Source organism: Cydia pomonella, chromosome 14 (assembly GCF_033807575.1).
Source record: "Cydia pomonella isolate Wapato2018A chromosome 14, ilCydPomo1, whole genome shotgun sequence".
Classification (NCBI taxonomy): Eukaryota; Metazoa; Arthropoda; class Insecta; order Lepidoptera; family Tortricidae; genus Cydia; species Cydia pomonella.
Genome location: NC_084716.1, coordinates 20,888,555 through 20,915,746, shown reverse-complemented (window position 1 = coordinate 20,915,746; position 27,192 = coordinate 20,888,555). Strand labels below are relative to the sequence as shown.

Here is a 27,192-nt window from a genome sequence, read left to right as displayed (position 1 = left end):
CTTTCTAAGACTACCTCTATTAATACAAATAAACGAATACGAATATATATATGAATATTCTACTATTAATAAACTCTTTGTTTATAAGGTAAGTCATGCAAAAAACCAGAAAAGTGCAAGTCGGAGTCGCCCACCGAGGGTTCCGTACAATTTTTATTTTTTACAAATTAACAGTTTTTAGGTTTTCCCCTGAACTCAATAGTGTAAGAAGATAATACTTGCCAAATTTCATAGTTCTAGGTCAACAGGAAGTACCTACCCCATAAATTTTGATTCCCTTGAGAGTGTCGATATATACGTTTTCACCTCAGCAGCTCGAACAAGCCTACTTTAATCACACCAGGGAGTAACGAAAGTACGACTTTCCTCACTCCAGACAGTGAGACAAAGTAGCTGTTTAATTTAGTGAAGCCCATGAATACAGGAATAAAAACTTTACTTGATGTTGAATTTTTTTAACCTTTAAAATGTTCTCACTAAGGTGAAAAGTTGTATGTGTCACACGAGAGCAAAGTTATTTAATATCTTGTGTTTTTGAGTCTTTCGCTTACTTGGAACTCAAAATTAACACTCTCAAGAAAAACTAACTTTCCTTTGTTGTTACACAAACAACTATTTTTTCCGACACAAATTTTTTCACTGCTTCAAGGGACTGTAGACCTCAGTATATGGTTTTAATCACAACCCCATACTTCCACGCATTCCCGAGATAAAGGGTCTTGACAGACAGTCGGACGGACTGACAAAAAAGTGATCCTATAAAGTATAAGGATTTCCTTTTGAGGTACGGAACCCTAATTAAACTCAATATTGCACCAACAAATTTATTTCACAACTTTCTTCTTCTTTTTCTTCCCCACTTCCTTCTGCGTATTCACCTTTTCCGCTTTCCTCTTGATCTTGCTTATCTTCCCTATCACATCCTTGAACCTGTAATGAATACTATATATTACATATGCACACACACAAACACACAATATGCATTTCACATTCAAGGGCATGTTGCGCAAGTATTTCCTTGACAAACTTTCATCTTCATCAACTTAATGATTCACACTTGGTATAGTTATGTATGTATTAATATATGTATGTTTATTTGTATTAAGTATATAATGTGTAAGTTTATCAATATATAGTTTATATTCATATATAGTCTCGGTTACAAATTCATTTTCTTTAAAAGCCACTGCACCTACTTAATCTTTCTGGTTTAACCCATTGGTTGACTGGTAGAGAATGCCTTAAGGCATTAAGTCCGCCATTTGTACCTTTATGTATTGTGCAATAAAGATTAAATAAATAAATAAATAAATATGCTATACGTACTTAAAATTATAGATTGTGGCACAAGGGAGCAAAATTACATATTTACGGCGTGTCGTACACCGTGCAGTCAGCTGCAGAGCAAAATAGTTAGACAGTTGAAATTTTCACAGATGATGTATTTCTGTTGCCCTATAACAACAAATATTAAAAAGTACGGAACCCTCGGTGGGCGAGGCCGACTCGCACTTGTCCGGTTTTACGTTATTTCGTCATCTATTCTGCCTTTTTTTTTAAAGGTTTTATTTAACCTTTTGAACGCCAGACGGCGAAGGAACATGCCGTGCCCCGGACGCAGGCGATCACGATTATTTAAGCGAAATTGAACTTTACGGAGTTCCGCGTTAGTCCCTATTGCATTGGCGAAACTGTCGGCTGTAGCCGTCGTTGGCGTCCTTGGCAAGTCTTTCAGATGTCGGCCATAGCCGACGGTGGCGGTCAAAAGGTTAACTTGCCCTGTTAGTATGTACCATGTATATATAAATAAATAACCTGTTATCTTTCTTCATCAAGCTCTTATTGACTTTCTTAAGCCCCTCTTTGATGCTGGTGTCTATGTCTTCAGGCTGGAGTCGATCTTCTGTCTCGTTCTTCATTTGCGATTGCAGTTGCTTGATTTTAGCCAGTTTGGCCTTTTTGGCGGCCTTGATGCGCTTGCGACGCATTTCTTCTAATCTGTGGATAAAAATATGCATATTTTATAATTTGTTTGTATTAATAACAGTCCACGTTTATGACTTAACGGCTTTATAGCAAGTTTAATAATGCATGTTTTGATTAAAATAATTATGTAAATTAATATTAAATTTTGTATAAAACAATTTGCATGGCTTTTTAAAGTCTAAATGTGTATGGCTCAAATAAAAATAATGTAACACCTTTTTGTACCACATTTAATGGCAAATAAATATATTTCTATTTCTGCATTATTTTGGGGAAAAATAATTAATTAAAACCGTGTTCTTTTTTACAAGCTTTTATTTAAGAGGAAAGAATAGCTTTGCGATCCTAGCGAAATAACAGTAGTTTTTCTATGAAATTCCATTTCGGGAGAATACGTTTTCCACTAACTAAATCTTAACAAATCACTTTGATTTTGATGTCCATCGCTTCAGCATAATATATTCTAGGTTTATAGGTGTCGCTTACAAAAAATGTTTCTATTTTGTATTGCAAATTAAAAAAAAGGAAAACCTAGTGACCTAGTTTTTCATTGTGTTAATAACATACTGAAAATAAAGTGGAAAAACGTTTTCTCTTTCTGATGATGGGAACAGGTGGCCAAAAGGACTCTGTGATAAAACAATGCAACCTAATTGTGTTTGAGTTTGTTCGAATTGTCTTGATGAGTATTAGTTGCCCGTGGAAAGAAAAGTACAGTCAGCGATAAAAGCTTGTATCAAAAAATAAATATTTGACAAAAGAAAGAAATGGTATTAGGAGCGAAAAGAAAATAGGGTAGAATTTAATTAGTTTTAAGTCGATCGAAACAAAAGAAAAGCAACTCTGTTCCATTTAATTAAGATTTAAATTTCATTGGAAGTAATTTGTACTAGCATTAGGACATTGAACTCCAAGTGGTCAAAATTAAACGCAATGATACAAAAGTTAATACCATTGAGTTAGTCAAACTATCATTTTAGTATTTATACATACCGAGGTTTAGAAGTACTTACCCGGCCTCCATGGCATCAGGGTCCACCCCAGCCTGGATCCACCTCTTCACCCTGTAGCTCCTCTTCCTCTCCTCAAACTCCTCATTGTCGAGTTGTGCCTCTTGTTCACGTCGAGTGACGCTGACCGTTGTGAACACTTTTACAGCTTCATCATCTGTTGATATCTTTTATCATCATTGTAATGTCAACAGAACAGCATCACCGAAATAAATAAATAAATATTACAGTACATATGGGGCTACTTTATAGCACTAGTGCGAGAAGTAGCATATTACGTTACTGTGTCGAACATTTAAAGGGCCATATGTACTGTAAAACGTTGTACGATACATGTGCGAATAGGTAATTCGCAACTCGTGTCGATTTAAAACACTCCCTTCGGTCGTGTTTTAATTTATCGCCACTCGTTTCGAATTTCCTATTTTTCGCACTTGTATCGTAATGTACTATTATAGGACATTATTACACAAATTGACTAAGTCCCACAGTAAGCTCAATAAGGCTTGTATTGAGGGTACTTAGACAACGATATATATAATATATAATTATTTATAAATACTTAAATACATAAAACACACCCATGACTCAGGAACAAATATCCATGCTCATCACACGAATAAATGCCCTTACCAGGGTTTGAACCCGGGACCAGCTACTGGGCCAAACCGGTCGTCAGATTTACGATTTATTTACAGAACATTATGATTTAAGTTAAATATCATTTATTTTCAGGCAACTATGGCCCATATATATACATACCTTACAGACTAACATACACTACAGATACACTATACACTATAGATTTAATACTATAGTATATGTTCAAAAACGCTAAAGTTTTAAATATTATAATATTAATAATAGATGGTTATATTACCGTCAATTTTGAACTCGGTGAGCTTGGTGTTGATATGTGCCTCGATCTCGCCCAGTCTCAGAATGTCGTACGGCGTGATCAGCGAGATTGCCATCCCAGTGCGCCCCGCGCGCGCTGTTCGGCCCACCCTAGAAAATGCACAAAAAATATCCAATATTTTTTTTATACTATGTCGATGGCAAACAAGCATATGGCCCGCCTGATGGTAAGCAGTCTCCGTAGCTATGTACGCCTGTAACTCCAGAGCAGTTACATGCGCGTTGCCGACCCTAACACTCCGCACCCTCGTTGAGCTCTGGCAACCTCACTCACCGGCAGGAACACAACACTTTGAGTAGGGGCTAGTGTTATTTGGCGATTTTCTGTAAGGTGCAGGTACTTCCCCAGTTGGGCTCCGCTCTAGATCTGGAATGACATCCGCTGTGCTGTGCTCTACCACACAAAGCGAGATGACATTCACAGTGCCCATATCTCTTTTAAACGTAGTATATATGTATCTAATATAGTATATAGGTATCGTGCCTGATCTAAAACGAGTGGGGCTATCAGGGTCAATGTCAAGTTTAATTTTCCAATTTAGACCACAAGTTGGAAGACACTTCTTTGATTTTGGTGGACTCACATTGCCTACATTTTTAGTTTACTATGCTCACTTTCATTCAATAATGACTTATGGCATAGTAATTTGGGGAAACTTTACTTGGTTCTATATATCTGCCTCACCTGTGTATATACTCCCTAGGCTCCGTTGGCAGCTTATGATTTACAACTAGATCCACTGTGGGTATGTCGAGCCCCCTGGCGGCCACATTAGTGGCCACGAGCGTACACTTCAGGTTGCTCCGGAACTGCGCGAGAGCGGACACGCGCTCCTTCTGCCGCATGAAGCCGTGGAGACACACGTTGTCCATGCCGATGGCGTTTAGCATCATTGAGAGGACTTGGCATTCTCTGTTGAAAAAAAAAAGTTGTGGGTGGATAATCTTTGTTGTTCTTAAGTGTTCAGATATAAAGGAAAAGTGCAAGTGGGAAAGAAGTAATAGACGGACAGAGTTCTTTTGGCATATTGGTATGGTTTGAATTCACCAGGTAGTCTATTGTGTAGGCTTATTACTTAATCCCTACTTTCAGGCTAGTACTGCGAATATAAAAATAATTGAAATTGTAAATTTTAACACCTAAATTAAAAAAAGCGATTGGATATTTTCCATTTTTTTTTTAGATTTACTTTTAGAGTGATCATATACGCTTACTTTTTAGTATCGGTGAAAACCAGTATATGCGCGCTCGGTTTGGTTTCGCGATATTTCCTGAGAGCCTGCACGAGATATACGTCGCGAGCGTACGCGGGGCACACCGCGTATCGCTGGTCCAGTGTGGAGACAGTCAGTTGAGAATCAGTTTCTTTCCATATTAGGAGTTTCTGTAAAATAAAATCCATGATACAGATAGAAAAACTAAGAAGTAAAACTCACAATCGAAACAAAGTTCTCTTCAAATCGATTGATTCTACTTTATCATAATTATTGATTAATGTGAATTCATGTGTAAACGTAAATTCCCTATAGTTAAATTGTAAATATTTCCGTGTTTTACTTATACGTAACTTTAATTACTTTTCCCTTTACTTACTTCTTTGTTCAATGGAAGAATTTTAGAGTCCCTGACTTCATCAGAAATAGTGGCGGAGAAGAGTAAGTTTTGTCTCTTTGCTGGCAACACACTGAATATTGTTTCCAAGTCATCTGTGAACGATTCACTGAATAGCCTGAAGACAACAAAAACCTGTTTAGTATAGTATATAGTATAGCTGTGAGTATACATGTTAAATGAAAACCTTCCAGTTTATTACAACCATAAATGCAGTCATCTAGACAAAAAATAAATAAAGAGTTGAAAATGAAAACGAAAGTGAAGAAGAAATGTACAAAAATTTTACTGGAAGAGGCCTAGGCGTTGTATGGGTTGCGGCAATTAGACATATTTTTTGAGATTTTTTTGTCTCAGAAACGTCTGCGAACAATGCTATTAAGCTTAGATAATAAATCAAAAGTGGAAAAATTCAATGGCTTGGGTAGGACTGGACGCCTCGACCACTGGATCTGGACTGGATTTTTTTTGTTCAGTAACTAGTAGCTCTGTGAGCCGTAGACCTCGCGAGCATAGCTGATGGCTCCTCCACACGATGGCCCAGCGTAGGCAAGTCCTAGGGGCGCATTTATGCGTTAGAGCAGCGGTTCCTAACTTGGGGGTAATTACCCCCGTAGTGGTAAATCTGGTCTTTTACGGAGGTAATAAGCTCAATTAAATATAACAGAAATTAGACCTGTAAGAAAGAATATTGATATTTATTGGGAGTAGGGGTAAAATCGGATTCCCTAGTTAGTCATAGGGGTGGCAGAACTGACAAGGTTAGGAACCACTGCGTTAGAGGGAGCAAGTGATATTGCTATCTCATTTCACCGCATAGCTGTGTCCCTTAGATTGGCCTACGCTGGGCCATCGTGTAGAGGAGTCCTTAAAACTGAATAAATGTATGGCTCCGCTGTTTAGAAGAATTTATAAAAACTAAATTGACAAAAAAACATAATTATCGAATAGGATGGTCCAACTTTGTATATAGAAAAAAGTTGAAATGATTTTTATAGAACAGTAATCTATGTGCCAAATATGACCTCATTTGCGAATGATTAGGTGGTCGCTATGATTTTGTAATTTGCAATATCCTCATACAAATAAAAAAATGCAAAGTTACCTAAAACAAAAACAAAACGATCGCCAGTTTTTTAGCATACTTATAAATAATAAATAAAACGAATAAAGAGCCCTTAAAGATATTTCCAAAGCAGAATTATTGATGGGTCAATTTATTTTCATACTATTTTGTATAGCAGTATTGTTTCATTTATAGCGACCTGTAAATAATGTTAATTGCTCTTAATTTTTTATAGATACTTTTTCGTATATCAGAATTTAAAGAGTCCGCACGGAAAAGGAATTTTCATTAATTATTAACTAAGAAAACTTTGTAGACACGTAAATTTACTGCCATCTTTGGACACATGATTAAAACTTTTGGAACGTTATGGTGCCATTGCTCGAAACGATGCTGTCAAACATTTGGCCTTTTATCTATTAGATGGCGCCACTTTTAGGTCTTTAACAATTTTATCATATATTAGTAAACGAATAAGGATCAAAAAGATCATCAAGGAAAGGAAAGTCAAATGGCTTTTTACAATTTTTATCATGTGTCGAAAGATATAGCAGCAATTTTACTGTAGCAACAAAATTTTGTTTGACGGTCCACCTCCATTTCAAATTCTCTTTGCCAACGCCTACAAAATGGGAAGGAAAGAGAAAATACTCCCTTTCCCGTTTCCAAACGCCCACAGTTAGTCGGTCATCCCCTGAATGGTAAAAGTAGAACCACCTCCATCTTCGTCGGCAGAAGAAGAGCCATCAGAGCTTCACTCTGTAGTGTTTTATCTCTATAGGGAGCGTGTATGAACTGTAGGAGGCAGCACAGGAGCCGTCAGATTTTTGGCGCGAGGCGTAAATGTGATGTATTTTGTTCCGATATAGCCCGCAAGATGGCAGAACCTACTATGCACAAGAAAACACGTGACGTGTACATGTGCATGTTTATAGTTCCGATTCAGGCCACAAGATGGCAGACCCTCCAACGCGCACGGTCCCTATAGGATTTGGCAATTTAATCCGCTAAAACATCATTTTGCTACATCGAATACCTTGACTAAAATATCAACAGAAGATTTATAATAAATCTTCGGAACACTGTGTTCCTGCATATTTGTGGCCAGAATTTTTGTAGACAAGATTATAGCAAGCATCGCTGGCTCTTAGTAATCTATATGCACCAAAATTTTCTAAAAGAATGCCACGAACCGTACCGAAACTTTCTGCGGCGACTGCACGCAGGAAATATGTTAGAAAACCGTTTCCCTCTTTGAGCTATCATATAATTTTCTTTTATTAAAGCAATATAACATACATTTACTTACGTTTAAACTTCTAGTCCTAATATAATATCAATATTCAAATCTACAACTACGTCTCTATAGCAAAGCCAAAGTTGATAAATTAATCTTAATGCAAAAACTGCTCAGATTTTTTTTTACTTGAACCCGTTTTCGCCTGGGCAACTGTCCGTCTCCTTGAACTTTAACGGCTGTAAAAAAAAGTTCAGACAATAAAACTGAAACGAATACGCTTTGCTCGCGCTTCGTGCTCGCTTGATCAACAATACGAAATTTAAATAAATACAAAATGTTACAATTCAGGGAATAGATCCAGGGTCCTCTTCTGTCTCCCTCTTACAAAGCTTAGTCAGTAAAAAATAGGAAATTAAAGTGCAAAAAAAAAACAAAAAAGATTTCATTGTGCGAGATTTGAGCCCGGAACCTCATGATTGTAAAGCTAGTGTATTCCAATTGAGCCACGAATGGATATATGTGACACGGTGAAATTAGGCTACTTATTCTCGAGTAAAACCTAAATATCTAAATACCCCCTAAACCAGCGTTCTAAAATATCTGAATTTTTCGCAAATCACTCTGTAACCATGTCTCACAAGGAGGAATCTCTTATGATATCGATACGGCTATTTGTTTACGCGCGACGTACCATGACTACGCCATTTTTAAAAAATTCCAAAAATTGGATTGACAAAAAAATTCTATTTGATCATAGAATATGGTCACAAAATTTCACGCGAATCGGTTGAGAATTGCGACCTGTAGAGGAGAACATCCGGACATACGAAAGCAGATTGCGCGAGTCAAAACGTAGACCTACGCTACGCTTCGGTCAATAAAATAATAAAAAAATATTTACTCATAAAGTAGTCTGAAGCTCATACTCGTTTATACATAATATTCTCAAAATATTAAGTTTATTTAATTTAAATATTACTTAGTGCCAGAGGGCATTCTCTACCAGTCAACCATTGGCTAAATAGAAAGATAGAATTGGTGCAGTCCTACAGTTAGAGCAAAATAAATAGGACTACATATTTTTTTCCTGCACATTGGAAATGTAGAAATAAATAAAAAGCCATTTATTCTAGGTAACAATACACTGTAAAGTATTTGTACTCATCTAAGATAAATCTAAACTACTAAAAAAAGTTACTCTTACCTCATAAGAGGTATCTTAGACGTATTCTCAGAGAATCACCCATAAAAGAATTCTACATCATGATGCCCATTTTTTAAGTTAGTTCAAATTTAAACTCACCTGTCAGCTTCATCCAATACCAAATACTTGATCTTCTTCAAAGAGAATGTGTCGCAGCCAGTAATATGGTCAGCCAGACGGCCCGGCATGGCTACCACTATGTGGGGTCTCTTAGCTAGCTTCAGGGACTCTTCGAGTTGGTCTGAACCGCCGGTCACTATGCACACTCGGAGGGAGAGGGGCTGCCCGAGGATGGTGAATTGGTCTGCTATCTGTGGTTTTTAAATTTATTTTATTGCTATTCCTCAAAGCTTTAAAATTCACATTTTCTTACAAAAGCTGTAAAAATAAGTGGAGTAAAAATTATAATTCATCTATGATAAAGATACTAACAGACTATGCAAAGCCTTAAGTGTTAAGAGTCACCGACAAGCTCGGCCAAATTTCACTTTCCCATACAAACACAATTTAACAAAAAATAACATGAGGTATATCTAGTCCTGTCATTAGTTTATATAGCTCCAGTTCATAAAAAAAATAGAGCAAAGACAAGCTTTGTATGAATAACTTAAATTGTCTGTAATTTTTTTACTGTGGTCTCTGAAGCTACATAAACTAATTACAGGACTACATATGATGATGATGATAATGTAATCCTGTTATCCCTCATTAGGGACATAGGGCTCACAGAAGAATTTTCCATTTGTTGTGATCCTGAGCGGCTACTTCCAGCTTTTTCCAGCAGAGTCCAGTTGAGCCAGCCTCCTCAACTGATTGCTTCCATGTGGTACGAGACTGCCCTGACTGTCTACTGCCAGGACTATATATACCTTCTCCAATAGTAAGTACAAAGTTTCAGAGCAATCTAGCTAGTTGTTTTAAAATGAGAGCATAACTATGTATGTATGGAGAACCGAGCTTGCTGAGGACCCTTAAGTAAGGATCTTTAAATGTTGTGGAGCTGGAATTTCTAAATATAATAAAAGGATTTTCGGAAATTCAACCCCTCAAGAGACAAAATTGGTGTCGAAGTTTGCAACAACATCCATGTGGCCAATCACAGACAATATGTAAACATTTTGCTAATAAAAATATTTATTCAATTAAGTTTTGATTTATGAATGTGTGTTTAAAACCGAGACAATTTTATACAATTCACGTCACAGAATGCCTAGCTTTATTAATTTATAAACATTTCCAAGCACTTTATAATACCTGGTATGCCAGCTCATGTGTAGGTGTTAAAACTAACGCAAAAATCCCATAAGGGTCCTCTGCCAAGTTCTGTAGGATTGGTAAAGCGAACGCGAACGTTTTACCCGAGCCCGTCTTTGCTGCACCTATGCAGTCATTGCCTTCTAATATCTCTTTAATACAACCTTTTTGGATTGGAGTTGGTGCCTTAATTCCTGAAAAGATAACAAAAAACTAGTTTACACAGTTCATAACGGCAACTGAAACTATTTTAAGATAAATTTCATTAATTATTTACGCAAACAAATCGAAACAACCAACCAAGACTGAATAGTTGTTTTATTAGCCATTTCTTCACACCGAGAGCCGCAAATTCTTTTGCATCGTTCTCTTCCATTGTTGTTGTATATTATTTAGAAACATGGGAAATTACTAATATAAAATTAATTTAATTTAGGACTACAATCATTTGAGCAGCCCAACACGTTGTTTTCCTGTCGTCAGCACATGACAATGACAGCTAACAATGGCATGGCATGGTGACATATGACATTTAGTATAATTTATTTTTACGTACACGCACTCCGTTAGAGGCAAGTGTTGATTCAGGATGTTCTATCATTGAATTACATTACATCATATTATTATGATTCGTCTTTATTTAAAACTATTATTATTCTTTACAAAATTTATTACATAAAAGTTATTTACCGTATGATTTTGTATCTAGTAGTTCAGTTTTATTTTGGATTAGAATAGAATAGTATCGGTGAATTATTACGTTGAACGGAAATACAACACGTAGAAATATACAGAGAAAAAACAGAAATGGCCTTGTAAAGAAAATATAACCAATGAATTCAGTTGTCGCAAGCGTATGATCCAATCTACTTCCTTCCTTCCATGAAAAAATTTTCTTAGATTGCGCTTTAGCCAATGACAGCGTTTCACCTACATACAAAATATCAAATATTTACATTTGATATCCACTCTGTGGCTGGACCGCGGGATCGTCACGCACACGGCGCGTGTAGCGTATTATTTTCGGAATTCTTTATTTATTTTCTCCGTTTCATTTGTGTTTATCTATTAATCTTATCACACGTGGCGTTCTCCTAAAGTTAGCGTAAGAATTACCTGTACACTTAGCGAATAATCGCCAGTGGTTTAATTACTTAATTTACGGCTTGAAGACATGAACATTTGAGCAGCTCGTATTGCATCCTATAACTCAGTTACAGTAATAAGGAGTCTCCGTGCCGTTATACCATACCGGTAAGTGTTCATCTATTTTAGAAATAAACCTTTTATCATCCTAAGAGAAAATTGTTCCTATTAATTGTAAAATTGATTATAAAATACCCTGCATTCTAGATATTAATAAATATGCAAGAAACAGTCGTAAGAGAAATTACGATTTCTATTTGTGGCATGGTATTGAATTTGCGTCCAAGCGTTACTAAGTTGCACGTTAGTGTTTGTTTAGTATTTTAGTTAGTACATACATGGTATATACCTATATAGGACATCGCGACCAGGAATAGGAACTAGGTCTCAGTTGCTGCTTACACAATCGTGTCTGTATTCATGTATAACCATAGTTGTTTACTCGATGTGTATGTCCGGTAGAATGGCACCGTACAGGACGCATGCAAACAGAACGTCAAATTATATCTTGCGTCTTTGTACTTAATTAATCTTGTAAATGTAATCTATATATTATTGGCTTATAAAAGTTACAAAAACGCAATAAAACTATTAACCCTTTACCAGGCTGACAGTTCAAAAATGACAATCGAATGTCGGTCTTACTCGTCGAAAATAGAACACATGTTTGAAGAGCCGCATGTGGGAAATATATATCCCTTAGCCTGGTAAAGTGTTAATTCAGTTATTCATTCAAAACTTTTAACTGTTATCAAATTATAATTTACAGTCAAAGGATTAACAAGTAGCTCTGTATGCTGTAGACATTGCAATAAGATTCATAAGTTTAAAAAATTAAAAAAAAAACTGCATTGAGTCATCATCACAGCACTCTCAATCACAATTATAATGAGTAGATTAGGAGTTCTGGTGACCAACTCCTGACTCCATCATAAGAACCTGGATGGACTTCATTCGGGTCAAAAATAATAATACAAACCCTAACGTGATTTCAAATAACACTGAAACTCTATAGCACTAATGTGCGCAAACGATTGGCATCTTGACTACGCAGCATGGGTGCGTAGCCACCATGCCAATCGATACGACAACGAAACACTATCTGTCTCTCTCTCGTACTAATATGCACAAACGATTGGCATCTTGGGTGCGTAGCCAACATGCCAAACGTTTACGATGCGACAAGGAAACACTATCTGTCTCTCTATCGCACTAATATGCGCAATCGATTGGCTTCTTGGCTAGGTATCATGGGTGCGTAGCTAACATGCCAATCGTTTACGATACGACAACGAAACACTACTCTCTCTCTATCGCACTAATATACGCAAACGATTGGTATTTTGGCTAGGCACTAAGCAAGTGTGTGGCCAACATGCCAATCGTTTACGATACGACAACGAAACACTATCTGTCTCTCTATCGCACTAATATACTTTATTTATACCTGCAGTCATTTAGTAACTTCTTCATTTTCCATTGGTGTGAAAGAGACAGAATAAAGAGCAAGGGTTATAGTACACTCTGTAGTCTGTACACTTAGTAGTAGTGTACATAAAAAAAAAAAACTACTGTGCATATACAATAAAATAAAGAGTGCCCATATGATATCATATGACACTAAAATTAATGTTGCTTGAAATTATATTGAAAACTATCAAGATTATTCTAGTCTGCATTGATACGCGCGTCGCGTTGCCGGCGCTCGCGTACCGAGCGCCAACGCCATCTATCGAGCGTTATTTCGTGAAATCGGAGAACGCTCCAAGGATTAAGGGCTCTTAAGTGCCATAGAGCCTAATGGCACAAGCCCTTTATGCCGATTTCGACCATTTGGAACATTTTTCAAAAAACAAACCAAAAGAAGATTCTTTCTGACTACAGAACATGCTCACAGAATTTCTCTAAAGTCGGTTGAGAATTGCAACCGGTAGAGGAACATCCGGACATACAGAAACAGTTTGCCCTTATCAAACCGAACACCTTTGTTAATGCTTTGGTTTATAAAGAAAGGTCACACAATACAGAACCACCATAAATTTAAAAGTGGAAAAATTACTGTCTTGATTGAGACTTGAACTTACAACATCTGGATCGATACTCCAGCACTCTGCCATCTGAGCCACCAAGACCTCATCCATAGCCAGCAAATTTTTCCTCCATATGGGTCTAGGGGACCCTAGCGACATCTACCGTAAGAACGTTACACTTCTTAAAATTAAATTAAATTTATTCTAAGCTTAATAGCATCATTCGCAGACGTTTCTGTTTGTTAAAAATTAATCAAGTAGACCATATTCAGAATCGTTAAAAATGGAAGATTTCGTTAGAGAATGACAATACTTGTAATCACATAGTTTATTTATTTCCTGAATCTACCTACTTCATTATTTTGTTTACAATTGTCAGCTGACCTATGGGTTAAAATGATACAATTAATATGGCATTATTTTATCTAACAATCATAACAAAAAGTCTACATTAATTAAGTAACTTTGTTTATCCTCATAAATATATATTTAAAGTACTTTAGCACATGTAATTATGATTAGTTTATTTATACTATATAGATGTCAAATATTCAAAATGCATTGATGTACAGTTGAGGAAATTGATTCTTTAGCAATTTGCGGTTTCTAGTAAATTTGGTTGTACATAATAATAATAAAGGACGCCTGGGTAATGCCCCTACTCACATACTCCTTTGGCATACTAAGGTGGACTCAGACCGAGCTGGACGCCCTGGATCGGAGGGTCCGACTACTGCTAACCACACACCGTATGCTACACCCACGCTCGTCAGTTATGAGATTGTACATCCCACGGAAGTGTGGAGGTCGCGGCTTCCTAAACGCCAAAGATCTCCACAACCGCGAGGTGTGCAATCTCAGGAATTATTTCCTTAACAACGAGTGTGGGATGCATCGTGATGTGGTGGCAGTAGACAGGAACCTCACGCCGCTCTCCTTGGCAAACGAGAACTGGCGCAAACCTGTGGTACTAAGTACTGCGGATCTCAAGGCGGTATGGGAGGGTAAGGTGCTACACGGGCGGTTCTACAAGGCCCTCACGGGACCCGACGTAGACCTGCTCGCGTCGGTGAACTGGTTACGATTCGGGGACCTCTTCGGAGAAACCGAAGGTTTTGCCTGTGCAATTGCGGACGAAGTGATGATGACGAACAACTATCGGAAATATATCCTGAAGGACGGTACGGTCGACATTTGTCGGGCATGCCGCCGTCCCGGAGAGTCACTCAGGCATATCATTTCCGGTTGTTCTCTAACTGTTGCTAACGGCGAGTACTTGCACAGACATAATCTCGTAGCCAGGATTATTCACCAGCAACTTGCTCTTCTATACGGCCTTGTGGACCGCGAAGTACCGTACTACAAGTACTCACCTGCATCAGTTCTCGAATATGGTCGTGCCACGCTCTATTGGGATCGATCTATTATTACTGACATGACTATTGTAGCCAATAAGCCTGACATCGTGATAATAGATCGATCGCAACGCCGGGCCGTGCTCGTCGACATCACCATCCCCCATGATGAGAATCTCGTGAAAGCCGAGAAGGACAAGTCCAGTAAGTACCTAGACTTGGCTCACGAGATAACCGCCATGTGGGATGTTGATTCGACGATCATTGTCCCGATAGTCGTTTCAACGAATGGTCTCATAGCGAAGAGTCTCGACCAACACCTTGAGAGACTCTCGCTAGGTGGTTGGATCAAGGGTCAGATGCAGAAGGCGGTGATCTTGGACACGGCGCGGATAGTCCGCCGGTTCCTCTCTCTGCGGCCCTGACCACCGGCAGCTTGGGCCCTGCCCCGCTGCTGGCGGCACCCTAGGTTAGGTTTTTTATAATGTGTTTATATATATTTTGTATTGTTTTGTAAGTGTTTTTATATTTTACTTTTATATTCATATTATAAATGACCTAACCTAAGACCAAAAATAAATAAAGGGAATAATAATAATAGGGTGCTGGCGGCACCCTAGGTTAGGTTTTTTATAATGTGTTTATATGTATTTTGTATTATTTTTGTATGATTTGTTGTATTTTACTTTTATATTCATATTATAAAATGCCTAATCTAAGACACAAGATAAATAAAGAGATAATAATAAAAATATTCTTTATTGTGCACAACGAAAACATGATTAAATACAGTAATTAACATAAAAAACTAAGCAACAACAGGCGGTCTTATCGCTAAAAAGCGATCTCTTCCAGACAACTTTCAGGTAGTAGAAATTACCGTAAGGAAGAAATATGTATAAGGGTAGCAAATATAAATGGAGAACCAGAACAGAGGAAAAAAATAAAACAGCACAAATATATGTATAACAAACATATACATTATATACATAAATATGATAAATATATATATAAACATATACATACATATTTCACACAACACAGAATCAAAGAGACTGAATCGAATGATTAACGAGTTTGAGGAAGGGACAGATAGTGTATTTTACATACTTATGCCATGAGCTGTCCAATGTAAAGTGAACTGTAAACTGCTAAAAATCAATTTCCTCTACCATACTTGCTACCTTGAATATTTTGTGTCCTGTAAAATGGGCTTAAGCTATTTGTCCTAATATTGGTCACACATGTGCAAAAAAATAGCATTTGATTGCTTAAGAACTTAAACATAAAATCAAAATGTAACAGAGAAATTTCCACAACTACTTCAAAATCTTTTAAAGAAAAAAAAACATCTTAAACATTGGTGCAGTTAAAATAAGAATTAAATAGGTATGGGGTGAATTGCTATGTTGGCTAAGCGTACCAATCGTTAACACTCCAAGGCGTAGCATAGTCATATCTCTATCACTTCCATATTAGTGTGGCAGCTTCTTTTCCTTCGCTATGGAGCTTTAACAATTGGCATGTCTGCTACGCACCCAGGTATCGTACTTTACTTGGTTAATGGCTCCACGTTACTTGTCCATTTAACTGTTTAAGTGATTTGCTTAAATGAAACTGGTTGGATAATAATTCATTATGCACATTGCTTCATATCCTCTTGGTAGGAGGATATTATTATAAATGAAAATTCATGAAGCAAATACATCCTCTCGGCAGGAGGATATTTTCGATAGATAATAGAAAATTCATGAAGCACTTTTAACCTCGTCTGGTCCCACGTACAAGTACAGTCGCCTTCAGATATAACTGAATGACCTTGGCGCTCAAATTTTTTTTTTTTTTACGTATAAGGTACACTAAACAGATATCGTACAATATCATGAGAAACATACAATTGCATATCATGGCTTAAAAACTAGAATGACATCCTAAACAAGTGTACACAGCATGCTTTACAAGTAATTTAACGCCATATCATGGCTTTTTTTTTTTTTTTTTTATAACGATAGGCAAGCGTTTGACCACGATCTCACCTGATGGTAAGTGATGATGCGGTCTACGGTGGAGCACGCTTACCTATGAGATACCTATTTACCCTAGCCTTGAAGAGACCCAGATTGTACTCATGCGGAAACACAGACTCGGGCAGGGCATTCCACTCCTTGGCAGTTCGCATAAGACAAATAACTATCTAAACAGTACAATATAAGAGGGTAATAAACTTTACATTATAAAGATTAAACCTCGCAAATGAGACAAACTTAGAGAGAGGGTCTGTGAGAGAGGAGGAAAGGATGTCAGCCAAGCTTTTCTTAAACGTAGCAATGTGGGGTCAAAAATATCAATGGCCCTAAGCTACCTAAAATCGTAGCATGCACTTACAATCACGTGATATAGGAGGCAAACGAGGAAACGAATCGCCTGATGGTGCGCCATTTTCGTCGCCCATGGACACCTGCAAGATTAGAGAGGTTCCATGCATTGTCAGCCATGGGAGTACGTTCTTTTCTTGGTTTAAACGTCTGGAAGTACCTACTGCATGATAGATAATATTATATAGCCTTAATAAAAAGGCCTTTTTCAGATATTTGTCAACGCCTTGACCTGTACCATACAGTACCGGCCAATAATTTATCACCACCATTTTTATGGTATAATTTTTTTTTATGTTTGTGAGTGACTTCCACCTCACTACTTTAGGTAGTCTAGAAGTATTGGTCTCATGTAATGGTTTTTTCATAGAGGTTTTTTATTTTTATGTAGGGTCAACTTCATTTTTTTATTATAGATTTTTTAGTAATATGCTGAGTCTCCTATTGTAATTCATAGTATTAAATTACACTATTCATCATATATTTGTATAAAATGACTAGTAAAATATACAATCTATAAACTAACCGATACTTTTTACTCTATTACATAGAAGTTCATACAAAAACACACAAATGTGATATATTATTGGCCGATACTGTATATTTGATGGCAACTGTTCAAACTTGAGTTTGAACTCTAAGAAAAAAAAAAATCAAATACGAAAATATGCTCAGACTTACAACGACGATATACATATACATACGACTCATACTATTTGGTAAACTCTATATTTAAAAAAAAGGCTTTAAAAAAACTGCGCGTAGTCTTTTTTTAACGCAACACACACAAATAAACCAAAAACTATAATTTTGTCTGTTTGTATGCGTTAAAAGAAGATTATATCACATTCCAAGTGATCTAGAGAAGGAAACACATTTTAAAAATTGTTCATAATATCATAACTTACTCTGCGCCGACTTTCCAAAGACAAACTGTGAAGCGTCATCATAAATTACGCCAAATTTCTATGAAAGTATGACGTTTGTTACGTCAAAGTCGGTGAAGAATTAGTTTAGACGGACTGTACCCAATTATAATTAAAACTGAAACCGGACCTGACAGCGTGCACTTTTTATTATTTGCGTTTATTATCGAGCAGCTAGAAGATGTTGATACAATTCCTCGCCAGTCTACCAGTGACCACAAATGTACAAGTTTGCGGAAAGTTTCAAAGTTGTCGGAAATTTCAGGAGAATTTCACAGGAAATTAAATACTTTCATTTTGAACACGGAAAATTTCGATCCTTATACAAAAATATATTAAGATTCAGAATTTTTTCAATGATCTGTATATTTCGCTATTTTGGAAATTCCGAGGACACATCAGTACCCGCGACTGCGACCAAGAACTTAATGTTCCGTTTGAAGCGGACTAAATAATTATAGTAAGTGTCAGTTTAAATGATGATTTACGAGTGAAAATTGTGTTGAAATCTAGGAAATTTCAGAAAAGGTGTACCACTTTATTTGAAATCTTTTGGTTATTCTATATACTCAAATCATTTTAGATCGATTCGTCTATCGATTTAAAAATGAAAAGTTTCCGAAATAAATTGTCACTTTTGTAAAGCATTTTCACATACATTTTTAACCCCCGCGTAAAAGAGTGTTGAACATCAATGACACCAATTTCTTGACACCAATGTCGGTCCGTCTGTGGCATCGTAGATCTCCAACGGACTGATCGAATTCGATGGTTCTTAGCTGTTTGATAGAAATCAATCCAGCATTTTGAAAATTATCAGCTCTTTTCCAAAATTATGTATTTTTGGTATAAAATGTATTTTACAGTACAGTCGCCATCAGATATATCGGAGCGGCCAAGATGCTCACAAATATCTGAGCACGCCTCTATTGTCAAGGCGTTAGAGCGCGTGTTCAGATATTGTGAACACATTAGCCGCTCCGATATATCTGATGGCGACTGTACATACGTATGGTATGGTTCTACTACTCCTACTTTCCGTACATATGTCGAAATTGTAAAGGGCCATATGTACTGTAAAACGTTGTACAATATACGTGCGAATAGGTACCTAATTCGCAACTCGTGTCGATTTCGATCGTGTTTTAATTTATCACCACTCGTTACGAATTTCCTACTTTCCGCACTTGTATCGTAAATAACTAGTTTTGGCATATAGCGTGGGGGTTCTTTTTATATATTAAAAGAATTATTTTATGAATCAATAGTCGTCGTAATTTGGAGTCGATATAATAAACGTTGATAATTTTTCGAAAAATGTAAACCATACACTTTTTTCTGAAAACCCCGATCTAATGACTTAGATAAATATCACATCTGAACCTAAATGGTCACGCACTGTGCGGTTTAAGAGGAACTTCCTCCCGCGCACGCTCCGGTTGTGGAATGAGCTACCTGCCGAGGTTTTCCCGAGGGTCTACAGTATGAGGTTCTTCAAAAATGGAGTGTACAGATTTTTAAAGGGTCGGCAACGCGCATGTAACACCTCTGGAGTTGCAGGCGTCCATAGGCTACGGTGACTGCTTACCATCAGGCGGGCCGTATGCTTGCTAGCCACCGTCGTAGTATAAAAAAAAATCACAATTATCACATATTTACACACTTTCCTACTCTCCCAACAGCTAAGGCATATATAATCTGTATGCAACAGAGTTGCATATGGTTCAGTGTCATATATGTACCATTGTTAACTGACTTATTGTAAACCTTATCATTAAGACGTAAGGTTCACCGTCAGTTAAGCTGTTAGTAGTATACTTACGTATGTAGGTATTCCGTTGATATGCTCCATTCATTAGTTGGTCAAAGTCCAAGGCGAAGATAAACGCAGATAAAAGACTTTCAGAAAGAGAATGAACTTTTGTTTATTACCGTCTGCACACAATCCGGGATATTTTTAAGAACTATTTGAGCCATTTTCTGTTAAGTTGTTTTACCACATTTTTTTTGGAAATAATAAATATTTGGGTACAATCTTACTACACAAATCAACTTAGCTCCAAACTAAGCAAAGTTTGTACTATGGGCACTAGGCTACGATATACATACTTATATACATAGAAAACACCCATCCATGACTCAGCAAGGAATATCTGTATTCATCACACAAATAAATTCCCTTCGGTATATTAACCCACTATGCCAGACCGGTCGTCAAATTTTTATGTTATTTCTACTCAAAAATGTAGTGTGGGTACAACTTTAAATATATCCCATTTAAGAGGTAACACAATGTAGTTTTTAGGCTGCTGTATTTCAAACTGTCAAATTTTTTTTTTTAGAAACTGCAGTTTTATTTCTGACTGTACTTCTTCTCATTTGCATGTCTATCAAGAACTTCTCAAAAACTTTCTAATGAACCCAAAACGATGTGTTTGTGTTTTTCATCGAAGACTTCCGTTTGCTACCTCCCGTCTGCATCATCAGATCAGCTCCAATGTTAACATTGCTATGGGACCAACCCCGAAATCGCGAAAAAAAATTGGCTGTTTCATACATTTTCTATGGTAGAGTTATTTTTTTGGGATTTCGGGGTTGGTCCGATACTCCCATAGTAAAAGTTGCACAGTATGACCTACATATTCAGCCCGTAAATTATTGCAGGTGACTTTTTTATATACTACGTCGGTGGCAAACAAGCATACGGTCCGCCTGGTGGTAAGCAGTCTCCGTAGCCTATGGACGGCTGCAACTCCAGAGGAGTTATATGCGCGTTGCCGACCCTAATACTCCGCACCCTCGTTGAGCTCTGGCAACCTTACTCACCGGCAGGAACACAACACTATGAGTAGGGTCTAGTGTTATTTGGCTGCGGTTTTCTGTAAGGTGGAGGTCCTTCCCCAGTTGGCCTCTGCTCTGGATCTGGAATGACATCCACTGTGCTGTGCCCTACCACACAAAGGAGCCCTCGTAGTTTAAGGACATACCCGGTTCCAAACCGATAACCGGGTCCGGGACTAAATAAATACTCTGAAAAAAAAAAGTAAAATAGTCTTCATATAATTGCGTTTCTGTCGACTATCCAAGAGGTCACCGAACTCTTGTAACCATTTTCTCAATTGTATGCGAGCAATCGTAACCCTCATTCTTGTGGGTGCCCTTTTCTAAGTCGGAGAATATTAACTAGTTTGTGTAATTACGTGAATAGGTGTATAATTGATGCCTTTAAATGTACCATTCTGGATTAAAGGTGATGAAAGCTAATAGTCGGAATTAGTCGGTAGGTAGCCCATAACGCACGTGCTATTGTATGTATATATATTTATCCTTGTTTATTCATATATATGTATATATTTAGTGTACCCATAGTCATAAGGTATAAATAAACATACTATAGTATTTATTTAGAAGTTTTACTTCGCTCATAAGTAACGGTGTTTTTGTTTATTTCTCACTTCAGCCACCTTGAAGCTTTTCTGTTTTGCCTTATGGTCGGTTGGTAGAGAATGCCTAGTCGCATTAAGTCCGCCTGTTGTATTCTCTTTTTTGTGCAACGAAGTTTAAAATAATTAAATAAATGTATCACTTATCTCAGACGGTTGCTAATGAAATCGCAAGGTGATATTGCGATGATTCTTCGTATCACTTACCTCTTAATATAAACCATATGTATTTTAGAGCATTATTTTCATCTCCACATTACGAAGTTTCACTTCTTCCGCGCGGAGGCACTCCACGCACATTTTTTATTTATTTATAACTTGACATTAAGTTTTCTTTTCAGCCTGAAAAGAAGCTATTTATTTTCTTCCTTCTTAAACGTTCGTTTAGCTACCTCTGCTGCTGGCTATGCAACAATAGTACATTAGGATGATGCATTAAAGACTCGAGTTTGCAATTTTCTTCCCCCCGGAGTTACACATAATGTTTTTCATCACACTTGCGAAGAATAAACTGCATTTTAAGCGAAATAATTCTTAAATACGGCGACATATCGAACATACGGCCGCCATATTGTCATTCGTTGACAGCTTAGGAATCGAAGGCACAGACCTACCCTGCATTCAGCCACGATTGAAAATCGTGTAAAAATATATTAAACGGCAACAAACAAAATATCAAATTAAATATAAACAATAAAAATAAATTATAAAAGTCGGTGTTTTAAAAGTAAAACTCATTTATTATCTACTCGGTTTGTATGAATTAATGACACAATTAAAAAAAGGGAACAATTTAGGCCTTTGTGTTTCAGTACACCTGCATGAAATAAAATCTTTTTCGAGCAAGTGTGATGAAAACAATTTTGTTATAATTTTTGTTTTTGTTCCAGAACGCAGACATGGTTGTGCTGAGGAAACTCGTGCCGCTGGCGAACAATGGACTGCGGACTAAAGGAAATGTAAGTTAATTCTATTTTCAACGTATACAGGGTGAAACCTAAGTCGTAAACAGAAATTGTTGTTTCTATTACAGTATTTTAAGGCAAATTCATTGCATTATCTCTACAAGCAAACAATTAAACTTTATTGATAATAATTTTTAATAACCAAAACACCAACCTTATGGTCACCCTATTCGACAAGATTTGGTCTGTAGCTTAAACTACCACTTGTTTTTCTTCCTCGCGTTATCCCGGCATTTTACCACGGCTCTTGGGAGCCTGGGGTCCGCTTGACAACTAATTCCTAGATTTGGCGTAGGCACTAGGTTTTACGGAAGCTACTGCCATATGATCTTCTAAAGCAGAGGGTAAACTAGGCCTTATTGGGATTAGTCCGATTTCCTCACGATGTTTTCCTTCACCGAAAAACGACTGGTAAAATATCAAATGATATCATTACATAAGTTCCGAAAAATTCATTGGTTCGAGCCGGGGTTTAATCCCGCGACCTCCGGATTGCAAGTCGCACGCTTTTATCGCTAAGCCACCAGCGTTTAAGCTACCACTTGTTATGCAGAATTATTTTATCTCATTTATTGAGCCTACTTACGTTATCAAACAAGATCATCATGTGTACTTCAAAAACCTACACTGTACATTTAATGCAAACACACTTATTGGTTCTTAATCGTAGTTTATTTTAAAATTAACGCTAATTTCATACATACTTTAACAAATGTTCAAAATACTCGCCTCCTAATTCATCACACAACTGTGCCCGTCTCCTGTTGTTATCTTTGACTCTCCTTAGTACAAATTCGTCCGCTTTTACTTCGTCAAAAGCGGCTATGATTTTAAGACGAAGTTCTGCCACTGTGTTGGATACCTGCTCATAAAACCTTTCTCTTGATTTCACCCCATAGGTAAAAGTCCAAAGGCGTTAAGTCAGGACTACGCGGTGGCCATTGTATGGGTCCATTTCGGCCTATCCAGCGTTCCGGGTATTCATTATCCAAGTAATTACGGACGTCACATTGAAAATGAGCTGGAGCTCCGTCCTGCTGATAATGCAAGTCCACTAACTCTCCCCCAGGCACTCCTTCAAGCAATCCTGGGAGGGCATGACGTAGGAAATGAAGATAGTTTGGGCCATTCTGACGCCCTACAATAAAGTGAGGCCCAATTACTGTATTATTGACAATACCCGCCCAAACATTCACACTGAACCTCACTTGATACGCATTCTTTCGCGCAACGTGTGGGTTTTGTTCGCTCCACCAATGTTCGTTGTGCTGGTTGAAAAGTCCGATCCTAGTAAATGTCGCTTCGTCGGTCCATAGGATGTTTGTATCCTGGTTTTGCAACAGCCACCGACAAAATTCTACTCTTTTCGCGTAATCTGCCAACACGAGATCCTGTACGGGCTGAAAATGAAACGGATGTTGGCCAGACGCATTAAGCAAACGCCACACGTACATTTGGCTTACACGAAAGCGTCTGGCAGCTTGTCTTGTGCTCGCTTGTGGGTTTCTGTTAAAGTAGTTCCGTATCCGTCTGTACAGGTATTCCGGGCGAATAATCGGCCTTCCTCTCGCCTGTGCATGAGCTGGAACAGTAAGCTGTCCATAGTCCCGGAGATTTTGAACCATGCTACGAATCAGGTTGTGTGTCGGCACTGGTGATTCGGGGTAATGTTCTTGAAATCCTTCTCGTGTTTGCTCTGTACTGTTGGTTCGAGCGTAAAGTCTTACCATTTCGAAACGCTCAATAAAAGTGTAAGGATATGCAGCCGGCATTTTAAACGCGAATTGATAATTTTCAATTTAAATTCGTACCGTCATGTTATGACTTTTGAATTTGTCATTGTCAATTTAATCTTTTTTCAACGTTCTTACCAGCAAATACAAAAAGGTTGAATGATTAATCTTAATAACATGCCCTGGGTCTATGACAGTTTGACGTACCAATTAGGGTGACCATGAGACTCAGTAAATTTAAAACAATTTTTTAATTAAAGAATTGAGAAACAACGCGTACATATTTTTGCCTGTTGTCACGTCCACATGTTTAAACTAAATTTAAACAGAAAGAAACATATGTTTCTGTTCACGACTTAGGATTCACCCTGTATGTACTTATTAGAGATACGCAAACCGCTTCACTGAGTTGAAAAGATTGATACGTATCTTTCGCTCGCAGATATATTTTACACTCATTTCGCTAAAGCCCTTCATAGACGGAGAGACGAGAGACGGACGAAGGCATCTTTACGAGTACGATATATTTTACGGACCATTTGAGAGAGCCCATACACGAAGCATTAATTATATTTTGGTATCTTAGGATATAGCAAGGTATCTTAAGATACCTATACGCTCGGTAAATTACTGTATATTTTGGTATATTTCGTCTCTGTCTCTCTGGTATGTAGGTGCTAGACAGACAGCGATATATATTTTGGTATCGTTGGCGTGTGTGGTGTATATATTGGCGTGTGAGATGGGCTTTAATAGTGGATCTTCGCGAATCACGCGACATCCTCCGAATTCTTCCGAACCGCTCCGAAACTGTCGTTTCGCATATTCGCGTTCTCACTCGTTTGGCGCGGTCGTTTCATTCGAATCATGAGTGAGAATGTGCGAGCAAGTTACACTGAGATAGATGAGTTACTGAGCGAGTTAAATCTTCAGTGAGTTGAAGAGTGAGTTTAATCAAACGATATAGTTCGTTGTAGTATGTGCCATATTTTTAGGGTTCCGTACCTCGAAAGGAAAAAACGGAACCCTTATAGGATCACTTTGTTGTCCGTCTGTCTGTCTGTCAAGACCCTTTTCCTCAGGAACGCGTGGAGGTATCAAGCTGGAATTTATATCAAATATTCAGGTCTACTGTCCCTTGGAGCTGTGAAAAAATCAAACTTCTAAGCCAACGCAATCAAAAGATACAGCCGTTTATGCCGCAAATTTTCGACACTCGCCAGGGAATCAAAACCTATAGGGTCTTCCCGTGAACTCAGAATCTTGAAATTTGGTACGAAACAACGTCTTATAGCACAGATAAAGGAAAAATTGCGAAAAACGTAAATTTTTAGTTACATCATATAATAATACGAGTATATACCTACAAGTTTTTACGGAACCCTCGGTGCGCGAGCCCGACTTGGCCGGTTTTTTATTTTATGCAATAAAACCAAAACAATACACTTTCATCACGTGGTCACACGTTAATATTCATGTGACATAATAGCATAGTTTTGGGCGGCTGTTCACCCGCATCTCGATCAGGCGAGCGACGCGTGCGCAAACCGGTGTATCATTAATTCCGCACGTGAGCGGACGCTACTCGCTATTTGCAAACAATCACGAACATAGTTTAGTAGACGTCATATCTATGTTTACGATTTTGCACCTTACTCTTTTGTAATAAGGTGGAAAAGTAAATATTACTTTGACGTCCACTGTACAGGAGTCCGTCTAAAGCGCTTCACTCATCTTACTTAATTTAGAATCCGAAATCGTAAAAGTGTAACCGCCTATGGTAAGAATCTGACTGCACTAAGTAGGATACATTTTTTAGGATCCTAATTGGGATGCCAGTTAGATTACTGAATTACGTAAGGTGCGTGGAGCTCAGCACTTTGCGATAACAAAGCGTGGCAGTGTCATCATAAGACGTCAAATTTCTATGAAACTGACTCTCCACACTTCTGTCTGACAATTTCGGTGCAGAGTTAATAGTTTTTTTTTTTTTTATACTACGTCGGTGGCAAACAAGCATACGGCCTGCCTGATGGTAAGCAGTCTCCGTAGCCTATGTACACCTGCAACTCCAGAGGAGGAGGAGGAGTCGAGTTACCAAAGCTTCGAGCATCACCGGGAAGGGAGACGGCATTAATACTATTTCCCCCCTACCAAAGCATAGGCACAACTGTGCCTATCGCGGTGCATGTTGTGACTCGTCCGTACACAAGAAGAGATCGAGGTGTGCAAGATTTGTCTTTGACGTGTGTCATTTTCTATGTATTTGTGTCGTGTGAGAAGTGCCACTGTGTGCACGTTTCCCCCTCGCAAAAAATGGCAGAATGATCTGTTCGGTAAGATATCGCGTAGGCTCCTCCCTTCTCACGTGTCGCAAGCCGGTGTTGCTCGAAGTACCCTTGCCCCAGTATTACTAACGATTTAATTGTTCATAACATAACATTAATACTATATAATAATTTGTCAAAAACGATTTCATCGTTCACTCTGTTAACTGACAATTCGATACCTTAGACAAAGTTCACCCACCAGTAAATAACGAGTACCGAGATACGTACAGTCAAGTGTAAAAATATGGGTGTATACATCTTACTCAAAAAAATGTCCCATAGCATCTTATTTCAGTGTAATAAGAGCGTAGTACCATATTTATGAGACGATTCTCTCGATACATATTTTTGTAGCTGACTGTACTTATAGTTGTTAGTGTTAGGAATAGGTATGGTTCAAAGCCCCGTTAATTCCTTTTATAACCGGTTCATGATGTTGCTAGCACTTCGAGTTATCGCGGACGTGCGGAAGATTTATCTTTCATCTTTACCGAATTCTACTGTTCTATAAAGAAAACTTTCCGAAAGTATCTTTGACTGACCATATTTCTCAAGAGTTATAACCGAATTTTGACTGATTTTTAGGGCTTCTTAGTCAC

General features: G+C 37.7%; 2 protein-coding genes across 3 annotated transcripts in view; one reads left to right on the top strand and one right to left on the bottom strand.

Moving 5' to 3' along the window:
• Nucleotides 1-810: 810 nt before the first annotated feature.
• LOC133525182 (probable ATP-dependent RNA helicase Dbp45A) lies at nt 811-10,792 on the bottom strand. Its single transcript, XM_061861456.1, has 10 exons — nt 10,591-10,792; nt 10,291-10,484; nt 9,136-9,347; nt 5,509-5,644; nt 5,130-5,299; nt 4,600-4,827; nt 3,877-4,004; nt 3,000-3,153; nt 1,816-1,998; nt 811-930 (listed from the first exon to the last, which is right to left on the bottom strand). The coding sequence occupies exons 1-10, from the start codon at nt 10,664-10,666 to the stop codon at nt 825-827; spliced, it is 1,587 nt and encodes a 528-aa protein (XP_061717440.1). The 5' UTR covers nt 10,667-10,792; the 3' UTR covers nt 811-824.
• Nucleotides 10,793-11,241: 449 nt separating this feature from the next.
• LOC133525183 (uncharacterized) overlaps nt 11,242-27,192 on the top strand; it is a 48,259-nt gene continuing 32,308 nt past the window's right edge. The window contains exons 1-2 of one of the 2 annotated variants that reach the window (XM_061861457.1): nt 11,242-11,544; nt 22,456-22,524. In XM_061861457.1, the coding sequence (XP_061717441.1) occupies nt 22,465-22,524 (60 nt within the window). In that variant the 5' untranslated portion in view covers nt 11,242-11,544; nt 22,456-22,464. The remainder of the gene's footprint in view (nt 11,545-22,455; nt 22,525-27,192) is intronic. The other variant, XM_061861458.1, reaches the window with a different exon arrangement.